At 35.1% G+C, this 15,206-nt stretch overlaps 1 protein-coding gene across 1 annotated transcript in view; it reads right to left on the bottom strand.

Moving 5' to 3' along the window:
- LOC149771464 (dihydrolipoyllysine-residue succinyltransferase component of 2-oxoglutarate dehydrogenase complex, mitochondrial-like) overlaps positions 1 to 15,206 on the bottom strand; it is a 49,883-nt gene that overhangs the window by 9,890 nt on the left and 24,787 nt on the right. Inside the window, exons 5-9 of the mRNA XM_089948420.1 lie at positions 11,709 to 11,783; positions 11,229 to 11,284; positions 9,627 to 9,735; positions 1,737 to 2,002; positions 62 to 159 (exon numbers count right to left, since the gene is read on the bottom strand). Coding sequence (XP_089804546.1) covers positions 62 to 159; positions 1,737 to 2,002; positions 9,627 to 9,735; positions 11,229 to 11,284; positions 11,709 to 11,783 — 604 coding nt within the window. The remainder of the gene's footprint in view (positions 1 to 61; positions 160 to 1,736; positions 2,003 to 9,626; positions 9,736 to 11,228; positions 11,285 to 11,708; positions 11,784 to 15,206) is intronic.

The raw sequence follows: 15,206 nt of genomic DNA, 5'->3' as shown, positions 1-15,206 counted from the left end.
AATACACTGCTATATTTGGAAATTTTTCCTGGTAACTGTATTTCTCTCTAACTTTCCTTACCTCATATCTACTTCATTAAATGTTGTCAACATGGCACAAGTATTTTGGGAATCCTTTAACCGCTGAGCTATCCTGAGGCGCATCCTATTCATTTTGACCTGGGAAATAAAGTGCTTAGTAGAAAATATCTCCTAACGCCAAAACTTTTTTCTCTGATATTACAGCAGACCAGAATTCCAAAGTCAAACATGGGTAAGATTTTAATGATAGTGACTTTGTGAAAAGAAGAATATTAAGTGTTCCTAAATGTCAATCATGCACAGAGCATTCATAGTCAGAGCTAATGACATTACTGTGCAAAGTTTAGTTGTCTGAAGCGTTCTTTACATATTTTTTGCTGGGGCCCCAAGTAGCCAAGTGGTTTTAAGCGCTCACCATTATGGACCACTGCCATATCACCTGTCTGCCTGGTTAGAGTTTTGGGCTCAGTCAATGTGAGTATGTGAGAAAGCTTGCCAGAAGCTTCTCGTGGGGCAGTGGTTCTTTCCGGGGTTTTCCCAGGTTCTTCCTCCACCATTTATACTGGCTGCCATGTATAGCCTATCTTGTGCTGAAAAATGGCATTAAACCATACAACATCTTTTTTGCAAAATTAATTTACAAAGACAAAAGTAAAAAAAATTCCACCTACATGAACGGTTACTGATTTGTATGTATCATAGTCATTAATACTCTTCTTTGATCACATCACTCATTTTTCAAAGATTAAGCTAATTATATCACGTACAGAAAGGCCAACCCTTGGGATGTAAAATAGGTATTACAGTATTACAAAAATTAATTCTGAACATAAATACAGACAGTAGTCAATATTTCTACCCATCAATTTACTGAAAGTATTAAACCTGACTGATTCAAAGTGCTTTTTGGCTGAAATGTGCTTCCTAATGATCTTTTTTATATCATGTGGCACAATGAAACCCATCAACAAAGGTCTACAAAAACATTATATTCATCCAATGTTCACACCTCCCATATCCCATATGGAATTTCTGCAGCACTTGCCATTATTTTGCCAAGGTATAATCTCATTGCCTGATTTTATTTTGATGTCTTTAACTCATCAACTTTCTCAGAATAATCAGAGAGCTGACATGCAATCTGATTGGTCAATCTTCAATTGTATTGGTAATACATGCATTTAAATAATATTTTAAAAAAAGAACATTATAATCAGGCATTACAAACATTTTAATGATCTAAACTGCAGTTCCCCATCATACAATTTTATCTGCCAGGAAAATCCGAATCTGACAAAAGTGATCAAAATGACATAATCTGTGGTTAAAAATAGGAATGGTCCATCAAAATCTTTGGCATCTTTGCATACATAATGATAATCCTATCTTATCAGTAGCTGAAAAGCAGAATCTACCATATATACTCCCTTATAACATCAAACTGCACAGATCTTAACTCATTCAATTTGTAAAAGAATAATCAGAAGAACAAACAACTTAGACGATTGATTTGGGTCTATGTTGTTTGCAGTTGGACTCAACATATAAGCAAGTATATATGGTAAATGGAAATATAGAATACTGTAAAGTCTATCACTGTCATTAATAATGCTATTTCTCTTGACATGCATAAGGATAAGCCACTAGTAATCTATATTCAATAGAAGAAAACTAAATTCCATGATGATTCTCAATTATTTGAAGAAAGAATTTACCCTGCTTTCCCCTCTTGTTCCCACTGGCGAACCTCCAGGAGTGACAGTTGGAGGAGCTGAAGTAGCAGGTTTGGGTTTTACAGCTGCTGAAGGTGTGGAAGACATAGGGCCACTTGGAGGGAGTGGAACAGGAGGCTGTTTTGTTGGTATAGGCCCAGCTGCTGCTGATGGTGTTGGGGGTTGTGGAGGGGTTGGTGTAGCAGGAGCTTCTGCTTTTTTAGGGGTCTCAGCAGGGGGTGCATCTGTCTTTTTTTGAGAAGCAGCATCTGTCAACATCAGGATATTCTTAATTTTTCAGCACAAGATCTATACATTTTTAGGAATGATTGCCAAATTAAAATTATTCAAGGTAAGACAAAATGTATTCTTATAAAAAAAAATGGCAACAAATATCATGCTCAACTAATCCAATACATCTCTGTTTTGGGCTACAGGTTTTTCCCATTCAAGCACAGAAAGATATTACAGGACTCCAGATAGTGTTTGTACTGCCAGTAAGTAACTAGCAATGGTTTCAAATTAATACTTTAACAAGAGGCTCATATGGGCCAGCTATCATACACTCTACCTGCATCTGCCTAATAGCCAAACATAAGAGGAACTGGCAAAATATCAGGGTCAGAAAGATGCTTTCAAAAGAAAAATTCTTTCTATGACATTGATTGCATCTTACCAAACAACTGTTTCAAGTTCTCTATGTTTTAAAACATCATCCAAATTTATGGCATAACAACAAAATTTGTCACATACAAGAAAGGCTTCTATGCCAGAATACTATTGGTCAGTTTGATAAATTCAAAGAATTTTAAAAAAACATTGTATAAACAATATTATTCTTATTAATAACAGAAGTGGTTCTACAACATTTATATAAATCTGAAAGGCTCTCAAGCTTGGATACTTTAGTCAAATAGCTTTATTAAGTATTATTTGTTGTTACATTAGCGGCATATTATTACAAAAAATGGCGGCATATGTTTAAACCTGAAAGCACACTGAACTCAAATCTGCAACACCTTTATACCAGGATATCTTGTCAAAATAGGTTAAAGCGTGTCAAAGTTTTTAAAAATGTTGCTCTGTTTTTAATAACACTGACCATACTCAGTGTTCTGGTAAAAGAAAAAGATGGTTGCTCCACCCCTCTGCCTCCTTCAGTGTGTCTATCTACCTCATCTATCCCATTCTGTGTAGCCTACCCCTTGCCTTCTGTACTACATCATTTGTGTCTTCATAAATGGTAACTTCCCACATGCCTTGTCAGTTAAATTTTAAAAAATCCTTTTCTACAAACTTGGATAACTTAACTGATTGCCAATCACATCAAAGTTGGATTAAACACCAAGTGGCAGGTGTATGTCTTAGCCAAAGCTTAATAACATGATCAAAGGTATTACTGCAAGTGGTCTGACATAGAAACATCTATCTCAATAAAGTTTGTTCACATTAAAAAATGACTTTGTTCTAAATTAATAAATAAGTCATGTTAGGAAGAAGCTGCAATATACATGTGGCGCCTTATTTAAGACATACTTAAAGAAAACATATCAAAGCATGGATATACTTTATGAAAACATATCAAAGCACAGACATACTTTAGGAAAATGCAGAACTCTATTAATAAAACATGTATTTCAGTTTAAGTAGGATTTTAAATCAACTGCCTGAACATTTTCACTAAAAAAAGGGGTGGGGATAGGATATTTAAAAAGGTGATTGTGCTTATTTCTCAAATATGTTAATTCACACTGAAAAGCGAATCTTTATTTAAAGTCATAATACATAAATGTGATACAGTTTAACGTCACATCAGATCGATAAGTGATGGCAATGAAATGTAAAGTTCTGAAAATGTAAATATAAAGAAAGCATTAGGAAACTAAACCCTTCCAAATAAATTTAAACATCAGTGGTACAAATGTTTAAATTCTGTAAAAAGGTATATATAAAAAAAATAGATTTATATAAGTAAATCCTTAAACAGGGGCAAAATATGCTGTATGAACTGTATTCACTAGAAAGTCCAATTTTTGTTGTTGTAGTAGTGCAAGAATCAATACACAAGTCATCATGTAAATAAGCCACAAAATAAACTGATGGTGGCAGAAAGTTAACTGAAGCTTGACTAGTCTCTCTGTTCCCTAATAAATCATATTACTTTATAGTTATTTTTTGTTGATCAAGTCATTAAAAACCTTTATTTTTTAAATTTGTTATTTTTTATTGACAGACTTATTGAAGCAGCCTCTCTCCCGAGGTCAGGCTCAGCAATGAGCCGCTACCTCAATGGAGATGTCTACATATGACACAAAAACAAAAACACCCTGAAAAAAAACAAGACCATCACAGACATGGGAAAAGGCATCCCAGTGAATCTTATCACAAAGTTGGGGGAAAGAAGGACTGGCAGACAAAAATACCTATGGATTTACTTTAAAACAGAGAAAACCAAGATGGCAGTGCAATGTGTAACAATCCATAAATCATGTGTAGCCAATGGAAGCAAAGCACGATGCAAAGTGGGGTATAAACATTCAAGAAATGACAAAGTACCATAACACTTAGACAGTGACCAGCACAAGGTTGTAGTTAAATGGATATGGCACACATAGTGGAAGATATAACCTCTAAATTTACTGTGGATCCCAAAAAAACCAAGAAGGGTGCACTTAAGGTTCTCTACTTTTTATTGCAGAACTGCTTGTCAAATTCTTTGGTCCAATTATTAACCTGTATGTTGATGTAGGTACAACCAATCTACCCAAACTCAAACTTAACCAGGAATGTCAGCAATAAAAGTTTGTTTTAATGAGTTGCTCTACACAGTGACAAAGTTATAAACAATAGAGCTCTAAAACACCTGGCTAGGTGTTCATGTTATATTGACTGGCAAGGGCAAGCGAAAAAATCCTTTGTAACTGATACTGAAACACGTACTGGAACTGCACAGATAATCACTAATGACATGAAAAATGAGCACAGCAAATGCAATCTAAATGAAACAGATAAGGAAGGATTTGCATCAGATAGAATTGCTATTTTTATTGGCCATAAGAATGGTCTGGTCAAACAACTAAAGGTAGAAAATGATTACCTCCTTACACATCATGGACTTGCCCCAGCCTGCCCAGAGTTTTACTAAAATCCTACTGATAAAGAAGATCACTAAAATGCTAGAGTCTGTCTAGAAATATTACAAATAAAAATGCAGGAACACATAAACTTTGAAGAACATCTAGCAAGCATTCAGAGATGCACCAATCAGCATCAAAGAGGCAAAGTCATCACTAATGACCAAGTCATGGAGTGGAAGTCATGTCAATTATCAGATCTTATTATTGTGAATTGTAAATCATCTGAATCAGCTCTGACACTGTTGATCATGAATTGATGAAAAATATGTAAGATTCAGCATTTCTGGAATCCCTACATTTTTATTTCCAACATTATCCCACATGATGCCTGCATATCAGTCGTTTTTCTGAAAAGACAACTCCACTTGGGAAACATCAAAATTTCAACCAACAGAAGAAAATGCCAAATGATACTCGAAAATGAGAAAGAAAAAAACAAAAATGGATCAAGGTTGTTGTAAGAAACACAGCTAAGAAAAACGAACATCACAAACCCTGCACCAACTGATATCATGTGTGTGTGTGTGATTTGGATTTTTAATGTAGCATTAACAAATTTTCAGTTATATCACTACGATGACTGCAGTGTGGCAGTTTATAGTGATGTTTAGCACTGGGACATCATGCCACAGACATGTAGCATGATGTCCCACTCAGTCACATTATCCAGACAACCTGGCCGACCAGTCCAGACACTAACCTCTTAGCTGAGTGCCAAGTGAGGCATCTGTTAGTACCATTTTTTGTAAGTCTTTGGTATGACTCTGCCAGGATCAAACCCATGACTTCTTGCATCCGAGGTAGACGCTCTTACCACTACCACTAGGCCACCGGAGCAGTAACTGATATCATGAAGAATGTAAGAGAGCATTTACTCCAAACCTGAAAATAACCAGTAGATTAAAAAAAATACCGCTGACAAACTTGCAATACATGGACTTGGTTGGAACAGACCATTTAAAGTGGCTACATAAAATTCAGGCACTTACAAAAGCATTTGAAACTGAGCCAGAATCACTTTTACAGTGGTAACATTTCATTCAATTACTCTCATTTTGGAAAGTGACTGAATGAACACTGTCACAGCTACACAATTTATTCCATTCACCTGATTACAAATGAAAGAACCGTAAGCAGATGTATTTCCCATCTCCAAGTTCCTCAAAATCACAATGGCTCTGCCATTCAGTTAAGCTGAGGTAGAAAAAGTCTTCTCTCAAATGACACTCATTAAAACAAGCCATAGAAACAGAATCAAAACAGAGATATTGACAAAAATTCTAAACATTAAATTGAATTATGACAATAAACTGCTTGATGAAATTTCAGATGATGGCATATCAAAGTTTTTTTAGTATAGAAGAAACAGAACTAATTAGAACTGTGTAAAACACTTAATGTCACCCACACTTTATTGCTGATCCAGTTTAAATACATATCTGATTCTACTGGCACGTTATGATAATGTGTACAAAGTTATTAATCAAAAGCAAACAATGTTATTTGTAAACTTGCTATTTTTTATCTTGATTCTTTTTTATGAAATATCTATCTGTCCAAATGTTCTCTTATACTTTATTTCCCATATAAATTCTGGGTTTTATTATAATTTTGAGAAAAACAATCAAAGTAAATTTTCACTGTGAAATCATAAATATCATCATGAATTCATCATTCTCTACTAATACTCCTTCTGGTAGGAAGTGCCCTTACCACATCCCCACTCCAACTATAAGAAAATTCCACCTACTGATATTAGATCAGCATCAAATTTGAAAGGCAGTGATGCCAGAATGGTCATATGATAGCATGAAGATTGGTTAGGCAGTTAAAAAAACAAAAAGAAGCTGTAAATAAAAATTGTAAGTGGACAATGGATGACTGACAACACATGGCAGACAACGGACCTCACCATTAGCACAATTTGCATCATGTCCATGAGAGATTAAAAATGCTTAAAAATTAACAAGTACAAGAGTTATTAAAGGTATTTCTTTTTTTACAATTAAGAAGAGTTTATAATTTTATCATAATGTGCCCATCAAATGTGAAATTCCACAAAGGTTATTACAATAAGACAGGGGTGCACAACCTTTATTGGCCATGGGCCAGATTGCATTTTCTAAGACCATTTGAGGGCCACAAACATTAATTTCTTTAATATAATTACTGTTTATGGGCCATATTTCTGTGTTGTTTTAATTTGCCCTGAGGGCCGGACAGAACACATTCGTGGGCTGAGGACTGTGCACCCCTGCCATAAGAATATATATGCATGCTGAACAAATATACAATGACCTCGAAGTATTCCATATTTCTCCCTGCCATAAGAATATATATGCATGCTGAACAAATATACAATAACCTCTAAGTATTCCGTATTTCTCCCTACTACTGCCACAAAATTGAACCTCCACATACATGCCAACCCCTGACGAGGAAAAAGTGTAATCCAAGTGGACAAAAAGAGGAATCCAAGCAGAAAAAGAGGAATCCACAAATAACATGCTAAAAATTAAATAAACAATGATTTATTTGCCCCTCTTGTCTTTTAACATCATTTACTGCTTGAAGTTTTCATATGCAACACTTTTAGCTTTTGAAAGCAACAGATTTTCATGTTGCATTTTAAAACACTTTGTACCAGCTGAGACCATGAATGTTTTGCACATGAGTAGAGCAAAAAGTACTGGGTTACGAAGCCTGGATCTGAATTCACTTTTATTTTTGTTAACAATACTGAACAATCTCTCAGTCAGCATTAGAATGGCAAAGAACCAATAATCCTTTCATAACCTGACAAAGAGAAGGAAATTTATATCTTCCAGTGATCGTGTCTTTTAACTGGGAAATAAGGTGCCACTGCACATCAAATCTATCTGCATTAAGTATATTGTCAGGTAGAATCCCAACTTTATACTGCAGAAATTCTCCTTCCAGATCAGCCAAGGTATGCAAAGATGGTAAAAGAAAGAGATATTTCTTGACAAAGAATCTAACACTTTTGAAGCTTTTTTGACTGTCTCTCATTTACATCAGCAACTGAAGCATTTAAAAGAACTTCATCTCCATAGGGGAATTTCTGGAGCATGTAATCACAAGCTGTAGCATAATAATCTCTAACATTATCATCAAACCCCTTCACAACTAGAGTAGAATTGTGCTCTATGAATTCTCTTGCTTCTGCACCAATAGCAAGATCTTCATTATCTTTCTAGAACTCGGTAAATAACACCTCTGCATTTATAACATTCATGTCCGCAATTTAGTTCTGCTGTAGATAAGAAGTTACCTTAGTATTGGAGTTCAAAAGATGAGCTAATTTGATGTTTCTTTGTTTTCAAGTGTTTCTCCACATAAAATTTACCACCATGCCCAATATTAAAATGAACATGATACTGCCCTAGAATACAGGGACTCGTATCATTGCTTAAAACTGAAACGTCATACATGTACTACATAGAATGGAACGATGTATTATGCCATTAATGTATTCATCTTTGAAGGATTCTTTGTTATTTTTGGTGTCTTTTTCTGATCCATCTGTGAAATTCTTTGAAAAAATATATGTGCTCTAACACAAACATCAACTAGAATACATCTGATGACTTTTAGTGCCAAATAGTAAAATTATTTCCACACGGCCTGCAATAGATGTCACGTGATGCTGCCCTCGTGTCCTCATCTTTGGAGGATTGTTATTTTATGTTTCGTTTATTATTGGCCTATTTCTAATCCATCTGTGAAATTATTTGAAAGGAGATCTTTTGCTCTCATACTCACATCAACTAAAATAAATTATACCTTTTAGCGCCAAATACCTATAGACTGGTTCTGTACTAAATATAAATTATTAGGAAAAAATCTACGAGCAAAGATTAAAAATTAGAAAACCAGTCTGTTCTCTCCTCACTAAGCCATACAGCTGCTATAAATAGAATACAAGTTCGAAAGTTTGAAAGTAGAACCAGCATGTTTCTGGGTAATAGGATAGTTGCTATAAATAGAATATAATACTGTTAGGAAAGTGCACGGACAAGCATACTCTTATAGTGTAGTTACGTAGAAGCCATCTTTTCTTAAATACGGTCTGTGGGATTAACGGTATGTTAATAAAAACGAGAAAACAAACAATTGATTTTTTTGGGAAGGTGGATATACAGAAAAAGCATAATCCATACATGTTTACACGTAAGGCATAATGTAGTGAAAAAAAGCGTAATGTTTACGCCAAAAGCATAATGGTTGGCATGTATGCCTCCATTGCTTTCTTGTATAATTTGATTAACTTACCAATCTGGTCAAATTTTTGGTCATTTTATGTGGCTTGATAAAAACAATTTCTCTGCACATGGGGAAGAAAGATTTATTATGTGCATGTCAGATTTTGTCAACCATGTAAACACAATTTAAAAACAAATGACTGACATAACCATGTCTATAATAGATAGTTATCTGAGGTGGAAGCAAGATGTTCCTTTCAGTGACCACACCAGAGATGTAAAATATTTATAATCAAGAAATTCAAACACCCTGCCTGGGGAAAAAAAAATCTTGATGTACAAGCTTTCAATCAAGATGCTTCATTTATAATGCTTAAGTCCATCCTAAAATTCTGTAATATCAAGGCTGTTTCCAAAATTAGAGTTAATTTCTGTGACGAACTGCAAATGTAGTTTGAAAAATACAACAACACTTCTTCATCTCTCTTGATCTATAGCTAAAGATTTCTAAAAGTTCTTAATATGCTATCAACCTGAAAGTTTAATTTTTAACAGCTGCTGTCCAGCCACGACTTTATTTCCATCAGGGACCAACAGCTCCTCTATAATTCCTGATACTGGGCTGGGCACTGGTATGGATGTCTGAAATGTAAACAAATTTAACATTCATTGTCTCATTATAGGGTAAAAAAAAGGGTTGTTTCTAGAACATGGGTCTCGTGTGCAACATTCTATGATGTAATGTAACGGACTTGCACAACTTTGACAATAAATCCTGACATCAATACCGTCACAAGAAAGCTGATACTTGTGCATCTGTATTTGCCAATGTGTTCTGTGGAACACTGTCTTGCCCAAAATACAAGTTATTATATATAGTACATGAAGTTTAAAACTTCAGCATCAACTCTTCATTTATTCTCAGTGCATCAAAAGAGCAGTCTCCACTCATCCTGAATTTGTCAAATTTGCTAGGTGAGTTGAATGCTGAAACCATCTATGATATTCTTCAGCAATAACAAGATTTTCGGACAAACCAATAAAAAAACCCATCTCATATGCAATTCTGGAATGTAACCATTACAGGTAAGCCTGCAGTATTTGCAGATATTTGCATCTTCAGACAAAGGCAAAAATATTTTAAGTTTTATAACAATCTATTGAAAACTCAAGGACTAGTGTAATTAAGGAGACTGCTGGATCAATGAACAGATCAAACAATGGACATGATGATGACTACATTAAGTAAAGGAGGCAATTGAGTATGTGGAAGAATGAACTGTCTTGGCTATGTAATGATTGAAGCCAAATATGATGAAAATCTAGCAAGAGGTTTAGAAAAAATATGCAAATTAAAAACTTGAACCAAAAACTTAACAAATTGATGAAAATGGCACTGTCTTAGGAAAAGTGACTATGTCTCACTTCACCCAGAAGTAGGTGTGACAAAAATCAATATGATGTAGAATAACATTATTCAGTTGCATGTTATCCACCATTATAGAACTCAAACCCTATAAAATGCTGTTTCTTTCCATGCCAACCTTCAGCACAATGGGTAACAGTGACTTGTGTTCAAATGATATCCCTTTCAACGACTCTTGTAGGTACTGTGGTCCCCTGTACAGTATTCAAAAGTTGAATCTCTGAATCACATATTTCATGACAAACTTATCTGGTGTTAGTTTTAATAGCCCAACATCCATCTGCACCAAAATGAGTAACACGCAAATGCTCCCGAGGTTGTCCTCTCTGAGAAACCTTAATCTAACACTGTAAGCTTTGATCAAACCCATGTACCAATTTTGCTCATGTATAATCCTTGTCTCAGCACAAAAAATATAAACCCTCACTTGCTCTCATTTAAATGATATATTAGTGTAGATATAATTTCAAGTAAACAGCAACTGATCTGTCAGCTAATTGTGCAATGTCGAATGAGGCCTAGATATACAGAAATTTATGCTTCAGTTTAAGAATGAGTTTGCACTCTGAACCAACAAAATATTACATAATAAATGTAATACTAGAAATACACTGACAAAAAAAATCAGGTTTAGTTTTATGATTGATCCTTGCTTTTTGGCATTCATTTTCATGTAGATACTTTATATCAGAGAATTAAAAAACCTCACCTTGTCTGTCTCAATTTCTGCCAGAACTTCATCTTCTTTTACAAAATCTCCAACTTCTGTATCAAAGAAAAAGTTTAACATCTTAGAGATCTCTTCAAAATATGCCAGGGTGGACTTGTGCATTTCATTGTCCTCTTGATGCATCTCTTCAATGCAATATGCAAATCAATAATCAGATGCTCCCTATTTTTGTAATAATTCTGGCCACATCTTAAAGTGACATATGCTTGTTGCTGAGCCTAAGGTCAATACAAGAAACAATCACATGGCTATGAAGTTCATGAAAATGTATGTATAAGATCAATCAAACATTCCATGGTTTATCGCTGGCAAAAATGTATTTCAGTAAAAGATTCTGAGGTCCTGTCACTCAGTTGATACTAAGAAATTAAATGCCTTACTTTCAGTTTGAGAACATTTATAAGCAAATAGTGTTCCATGGCTCTGGGCTGGTGTACTGTAAACAAAACATGCACTCACTTTTCTCCCACCTGACATCACCCTCTGTCACTGACTCAGCAAATGGTGGGGTGCTGACTATTTTAATTTCACTGCCTAGAAAGAACACAAAAAATAATTTTACCCATTGTTTCAAATTAGTGCAACAAACACTATTATTAAAGGTCATTAGGAGCAAGTTGGATACACATCAGTTCTTGATCAAAACTAAAAAATGTGCACACATCCATATACCATTTTTTTAATTGTAATTAAGTATTTGCCAACATGCACACAATATTGTACAGTTCAGAATAAACAAACAAGTTTTGCGATGCCATCTTAAATGGCCATCTCTATTCTGAAAGTTGCATACTGTTCAGAATTCTTATACATGTCTACAATACAAATGCCATGTATATTCACTTATAAATCAAGTCCAACTGCAAACTGCACAAATCCAGACCTGTAACCACATAAAGTGTCATCAGTTCTACATCAGTAGAATGAATAATGTTAACCTAATCAGCTGGCACATTATACAATGGCAGATCAGGGTCTGTGTTGTTTCCAGTTCGACTCAACTCATAAGTAAATAGAGTAGTTGCAGTTGTGAGATTATGTGAGCTGTAACCGTATTTCATATATTCACACTGTGCAAAGTTGATTTAAAGAGAAACTGATTGAATAACTGAACCAAACAATTTTTTTTCCTGTCCAATTGCATAGTTACAATGAAACCAAAGTAAAAGAATCTCCCTGTTACTGAATAAATACAGAAACAAAGGTTCCATAAAACACTATGTCTTGCCTGTGTACTGTGCCATAATTAATGCAAGAAAGAAATGTCAAAAACCTAAACATTGTACTTTAAGAGAGTCTACTTTTGTTGTTGTTGTTGTTGTTGATGGGTTTAATGCCATTTTTCAGCACATGATAGGCTATGTATGGCAGCCAGTATTAATAGTGGAGGAAGAACCTGAGAAAACACTGGGAAGAACCACCGACCCATGAGAAGCTACTGGCAAGCTTTCTCACATACCCACATTGGCCAAATGTCTACTTTTGTAAAATGTAGTGTGTGTGTGTATGGGGGGGGGTGGGGGAGAGAGTCAACTAATGTTTAATATATGTAATAATTATCTGTTATTATTTATGCTGCTATCAGTTTTCCTGGTGATAGTCCTCAGTCCAAGTTAACTCCAGCCTCCAATTAGTCATTGAAAAGTCCAGAACAAAAATAAACATAATCCCAGTCTGAAACCTTAATCACTTCTGTTACATGGACAATGTCCTTTTTTGACTAGGACTGAGGCCAGAAGGACATCAGTGTGGAGGGAGGAGAAAATCTGGTAACAATGACAGGTAAGTATTACATGATTAGTTGTACACCCCAAAGTACATTTTAATAGCAGCAATACATCATCTGTTATTATTACATTGTTGACTTTTCCAAGCCTGAATGAGACTGATGGCCCCATGACTAGCTGTTTAAGTAAAGTAACATACCATCTGCTGTCAGCTGGGTTTTCTATGGCAGACTAGAGGATAGTTAGACAATTTGCTGAGATGAGATAATTGGGCCTAATGCACAAGTCTTCACTTTGGTAAAATGATGAATGAAGATATAATGAAAAGAAGTTGGAGCCTGCCAGAAAGGATTTCATGACATCCAGAGAAGAATGGTAAAGAAATGCCCAAAATATACCTCTTTAAGTTTGACACTTGTGAAGGAAAGATCTCAGTGAGAGATTTAGAAGAGCTTTGTTCCTTCTAGAGCGAAACTGAGACAATTTTTCTTTGCCTTCTAGATCTGGCCATACAGAAGCATAATGCTTTAACTGGGAAAATAAGTATATTTTGAACATCCATAGCAGAGCTGTGATTGAGACTATAGATTTTAGTTGATTTAGAAACTACTGATGGTAGCTGGTTTTTCATCTGAAGGCCAGGCTGGCAAAGAAGGGAGACTGATTTATAGTTGACACACAGATTCATAGGCAACTATTTTCCACTGACAAAAGTTGTTTGTGGCAAACATAACACAACATTACCATATGTGGTTGATAAACCACTGTAGCGCTAGGAAAAAGACCATCAGTTCTATGTTGTTTATATGAACAGAAGATGCCTACAGACACTGCAAGACCTTAAGGACTACACCCTCAGTTTCTATGTCAACACCCCAAAAGTGGCTGAGGCATCAGTAAACAGGAAAGAGGTTCTGGGTCATGCATTGGAACTCTGTCCAGTTAACCTGTCCTGATATATAATATAATTATATATATAAGACTACATGTTATCATAAGAAGTCCCATGATGATATTACCATCTGTTTGGGTGGAATAGCAATAAAAAGATTTTTTTATGAAGACCATTTTCAATTAGGACCAGGTTTGTGTCCAAGGCTCGGCTAGCGCGGGTATGTGGGAAAGCCTGCCAGTAGCTTCTCGTGGGTTGGTGGTTTTCCAGGGTTCTTCCTCCGCCAGTTATACTGGCTGCCATGTATAGCCGATCTTGTGCTGAAAAATGGCATTAAACCCTAGAACAACAACAATTAGGACCAACAAGACATCGTAAGAAGTCTTTTAGTGAAAACTTCATGCTATTAAGGGGTAGCTATAACAAGATTTTCAATGGCAGTTATAAAGGATGTCATACCAGCACAACTTTAATTTAGGGCCAACTATAAAAAGTCATTTGACTACAACAAAAACGATTTTCAAGATGGCTAAATATGAGTGAAATGAATAATTTCTATTATTTCTATATCGATACTCATATCAATACAAGAGGTGAAGAATCAAATCCAAAATGATACATATTAATCTCTTATAATTAATTAGTTGCCTTATTAATCATCTGAGAGCGGTAGCAGACACATGCATTTATTTATGTCCAAAACAAAGGGCAACTATTTTAAACACTCACTCACTTTCTAAAATTAGCAAACACAAGGTCTTATCTTGGATTCCTGGAAATTCTTTTTGGCTAATAAAATGTCAGTGCCTTCAAGGGACCCTTTGCATTTATTATTTAAAAAAAAAAACATAAATGTGTTTAACTTGTTCTGGGTAACATGATGCACTTTTCTCCATGTACACTTAAACACCAAACCAGACTAAGCTGTGCCAGTACAACCATTCAGCAAACTAATGCATCCCATCAGATTTATTTATTCCAAGTGAGATTTTATTTAAACCACGATCATGCAGGTAGTACAGAGGTACCAACATCTCAGAGATGTTTATCTGATATTTTGACAATGCTCCACCTCCCCAAGTATGAATCTTTTTCTGCTATATTTTTAACATGTCAGCTGCATGATAAAATGATGTTTTCAGTGATAAATGTTTTGCAATTTAAGAAAACGTGCTATCACAGTTTCCAAGAGTTTCCGTTTCACATAACTGGTACACATGCTGAAATTTTTCCATTTCATTGCTTTAAAACAGAACATGCAGAATCAATGCCAGTCTATATACTTTGGAATGGGCAATGGAACACCACAGAGGATGAAAAACATTGATTCTGAGTTAA

This window comes from Sinohyriopsis cumingii, unplaced genomic scaffold, assembly GCF_028554795.1.
Source record: "Sinohyriopsis cumingii isolate HCF-2022 unplaced genomic scaffold, ASM2855479v2 utg001831l, whole genome shotgun sequence".
NCBI classification, from domain to species: Eukaryota; Metazoa; Mollusca; class Bivalvia; order Unionida; family Unionidae; genus Sinohyriopsis; species Sinohyriopsis cumingii.
This window is presented reverse-complemented; position numbering and strand designations above follow the sequence as displayed.